This window comes from Chroicocephalus ridibundus, chromosome 3 (genome assembly GCF_963924245.1).
Source record: "Chroicocephalus ridibundus chromosome 3, bChrRid1.1, whole genome shotgun sequence".
In the NCBI taxonomy this organism is placed as follows: domain Eukaryota; kingdom Metazoa; phylum Chordata; class Aves; order Charadriiformes; family Laridae; genus Chroicocephalus; species Chroicocephalus ridibundus.
The window spans coordinates 12,565,197-12,568,776 of record NC_086286.1 but is presented as its reverse complement, the minus strand read 5'-3'; the positions used below and the strand labels follow the sequence as shown (position 1 = coordinate 12,568,776).

Genomic DNA, 3,580 nt, shown 5'->3' with positions numbered 1-3,580 from the left:
CCAGGCAACCATGAGGCAGCCATGAGCCCGGCACTCGGGCTGCTCCCCAGAAAGCCTGAGGGTGCAAAGCCCTGTCTGCGGACGAGCAGCTGACACCGCCCACCCATAGCGGGACGCGGGGCGGCGGGCCGGAGGGAGGGAGCGGGCGGGCCGGGGCGGTGTGTTTTGGGCCGAGGCCGCCGCCCGCCCCGCCCCGCCCCGCTCCGCCGGCCTTAAAATGGCGGCGGCCGCCGTGGGGTGGTGGTAGAGTGCGCAGCCATGGCGGGAGAGAAGGGTTGCTTGATGCTGCTGGCCGCTGCCCTGCTGCTCGTCGGCGCCGTGGTGGGCGCCCAGGACCGCCCGCGGCTCGTGGGGGCCCCGGTGACCATCGACGATGCCAACAACGACGAGGGCCTGCAGCGGGCCTTGGAGTTCGCCATGGCGGAGTACAACAGGGCCAGCAACGACATGTACTCCAGCCGGGTGGTGCGGATCATCAGCGCCAAGAGGCAGGTGGGTGCCCGGGGCGGCACGGCCCCTCGCCGGGACGGGCTTGGAAACGGCGGCGGCCGACGGGGGGGGGGTGTCACGGGCCGGGGGGGGTGTGTGGTGGTGGGGTTAGTGCCGGCCCTGGCACCCTCCGGGGAGCGGCTGAGAACGGGGCCTGTGGGGTTTCCATGAAGAAGGAGCAGGCCTGAGGCTTGAGGGGTTGTTAAAGCTGGTTTTGTTGTCCTTTTTTTTTTTCTTTTTTTCCCCCCTACAGAAGGTGAATAAGGGTCCTTTTTTTTTTTTTATTTATAGCTTGGGTCCTACCAGGCTGAGTGCCCGTGGGTGCTGTGTGTTGCTGAAGAAGCTAGTAACTTCCTCATGTTGCTGATGGGTTAACACATGTCTCTGTTTACTGACTAAGGCAGCTGCCCTGTGAGACTTGTTTACTTGGATTGGGTTTCCTGTTTTTGGAAGGGTGCCAAGTGCCTCTTCTGTGGAGGTCGCCACATGCGATCCTCTCTGTACTTTTGGAGTCTGTTTTCCATCGTGTAACCAGAAAACTGTCTGCCTTTCTGCTAGGCTTCTCTCACCAGAGAGCCCTTCTGTATGTGCTGCAAATAAAGCTGCTTCTGCCCCCTTGTTTTGTTGCAGATTGTGGCTGGAATCAAGTACACAATAGAAGTTGAGGTTGGCCGGACAACTTGCCCCAAGCCAGCAAATGATCTCCAGAGCTGTGCTTTCCATGATGCACCGCAGATGGCTAAGGTAGGATCCAGAGCACAGTGTGCTGGCCCCTGGGTTTCCAACCCCTTCCCTCTGGCTGCCTTAGTACAGAGAGGTATGGGCGGTGTCTCCTGTCTGCCCCAGCCAAGATCAGAGACCTCATGCCTTTAAGCTTAACAAGATGCTGCCCTTGTGGAACTTGTCTTGCCAGATGATGGTGACAGAGAAGGCAGGGCCTCTTAGCCTGTTCTGCAAGTGGGGATCTGAGGCTGTAGTGCATGGAGGACTGTGCCTCAGTCCTCTTAAGAAGGTGTTCATGATCTGTATCACAAGGATATGTGAAGGAAACTCCTCCAGGCCTACAGGTCTCCTGGCTCTCAGTCCAGTGTCCCCATACTCTCACTCCTCCTGTCCTGTGGTGATGTAAACATGCTTGACTTGACACACTTTCCTGGGGGACTTGGATTACTGTGACAAGTGCTTTGGGCTAAGCACTGATCACAGGAGGCAGATTACTCCTGTTCTCTGTGTCCACCAAGCTGTCACGTGGGAGTCTTGTCTAATAGCAATGCTCTGAAAGGAGTACTTTAGCTTTTCAGGTGAGAGCACTAAATACATCTGCCTTGATCTGGCCTGAGTCTAGTTCTTCTGTAGTACTTCATTACTTGTATTAATTGTAGTGATTGGCTTAACTTCTCTGTGTACACGCCCTTTCTGCCTGCATGTATGAGAAGTGTAACTGCACACAAGCGATCCATTAAGCACCCAGCTAGAAGCTTGTGTGTACCATTACGACAGCGGCAGTGGTTTAACATGTGTACATACGGATTAGCTGTGCAGGTGTGCTCACCTGTGCCTGAGAGCTTATATCGGAGTATTACCTGTGCTGAAAACTTTCCTCTGTGTGACTGGCTAAAGAAGGTAACCAGATCTTCAGAAGTGCTGACTGCTCAGCTTCTCTCTTGGTGTTTAGGAGAAATGATTCATCTCAAGCAGGTACTAACAAGGGTGGTGTTCTAGAGTCTGTGTCAGGGGAGTGCAAATCTAGAGTGCCACAGAAGTGGCATATGTTCTGGATCATGTGGGGTAGTAAATCAGTGTAGAACAATGGTCAACGACACTGTTCTGTGCTCTTAATCTGATAACTGCTTTTTTCTTTCTCTCCTTAGCACACCATTTGCAACTTCGTAGTGTACACTGTTCCTTGGCTAAACCAAATCAAACTACTGGAGAGTAACTGCCAGTAAGCCTACCTTGGTTCCAGCGGAGACCAGCAACCAGTTGCTCAGATTTAAAAGAAAAAAAAAAAGCAATAACACAAATTGAGATGGGCTTTATCAATGCCTGTTAACTCAAATACTTAGGTATGCTTGTGCTATGCAAGTTAAACTATGTAACTTTCCTCTAAAGTACAGTGTGATCTCAACTTTATTCTTTGTAACTGCATTTTAGAGCAGCTGTTTTGGTCTTCCTACAGCTTTCCCAATAAAGTAACTCCAACATCAGAATGCTGATTTAAAAAAAAAACAACACTTGGTTTCCCTGTTAAGTGACTAATGTAAACATGAAAACTTAATTAATAATTGCTGTGATGTGTGGCTTTTCTTTGAATGTGTGCTGTCTTGGAGGGAGGGTTTGCTTTTGTTTATGACCTAGTCTATCATGCCTAAAGAATGGGATGAGAAGGAATGTGGGGCCCTGATCACAGGGGAGATAAATGCTGCCTCCCTGGCCTTGAATAAGGGATGGAAGTCCTTGGTTGTTTTGACTGAAGAAACAATCTGCTTTTGAAAAAGACTGTGGTGTGCAGCCCTTCATCTTGGGAGGATTAGCCAAAGCTTCTACTAAGGTGGTGATTTCAGGTCCCAGCTGTTGTGTGGCTGGGCTGTGTGTGTGTCCATGCAGCTGTGCTGTGAAAATGAACTGCTCCTGTGTCTTCCTGCACTGCCTTTGAGCTGTTTAGGAACCCTTGCTTCCTATGGCACCTGGTCTTGCAGGTGACCCTGTTGAACCCCAGGGCTTTCCTTCCAATCCAAGCGGTAGCATAGCTTGCTGCATTTAGAACCTGAACCAGTGGAGCTGGAGGAACACCTTCAGCACGTGTGCCTGACCCATCACAGCTCCTGTTCACAAGCGAAGATGGGCACAGAAATGCCTGGAGTGGATCAGTGACAAGCCCGTCTGGGCCAGGAGACTGAGCTGTATTCTGGCTGCGTGTTAGCTGGTGGGAGTTTGACTGATGTCTGATCTGGGCAAGTAACCTTCAAGTCATCAGGCAGAGAGGTTCGGCACCTGAGAGCTCTTAAGAGGACTGGCTGAGATGTTTCCTATTAAACTCTGATGAATTTGTATTGCAGGGAAACTGGGGATACTGTGCCTGCATTGGAAA

At 51.5% G+C, this 3,580-nt stretch overlaps 1 protein-coding gene across 1 annotated transcript; it reads left to right on the top strand.

Annotated features, from left to right (window-relative positions):
• The first annotated feature begins 203 nt into the window (after positions 1-203).
• Positions 204-2,774, top strand: LOC134512580 (cystatin-like). The gene is made up of 3 exons (XM_063328032.1): positions 204-492; positions 1,120-1,233; positions 2,361-2,774. The coding sequence occupies exons 1-3, from the start codon at positions 259-261 to the stop codon at positions 2,436-2,438; spliced, it is 426 nt and encodes a 141-aa protein (XP_063184102.1). The 5' UTR covers positions 204-258; the 3' UTR covers positions 2,439-2,774.
• Positions 2,775-3,580: the final 806 nt, after the last annotated feature.

What these genes read in the sequence shown, in the direction of transcription:
- LOC134512580 (XM_063328032.1), top strand. Translation starts at nt 259, where the DNA reads ATGGCGGGAGAGAAGGGTTGCTTGATGCTGCTGGCCGCTGCCCTGCTG. An exon ending in TCATCAGCGCCAAGAGGCAG is followed by an intron (nt 493 to 1,119) that starts GTGGGTGCCCGG and finishes GTTTTGTTGCAG; the next exon opens with ATTGTGGCTGGAATCAAGTA. An exon ending in ATGCACCGCAGATGGCTAAG is followed by an intron (nt 1,234 to 2,360) that starts GTAGGATCCAGA and finishes TTCTCTCCTTAG; the next exon opens with CACACCATTTGCAACTTCGT.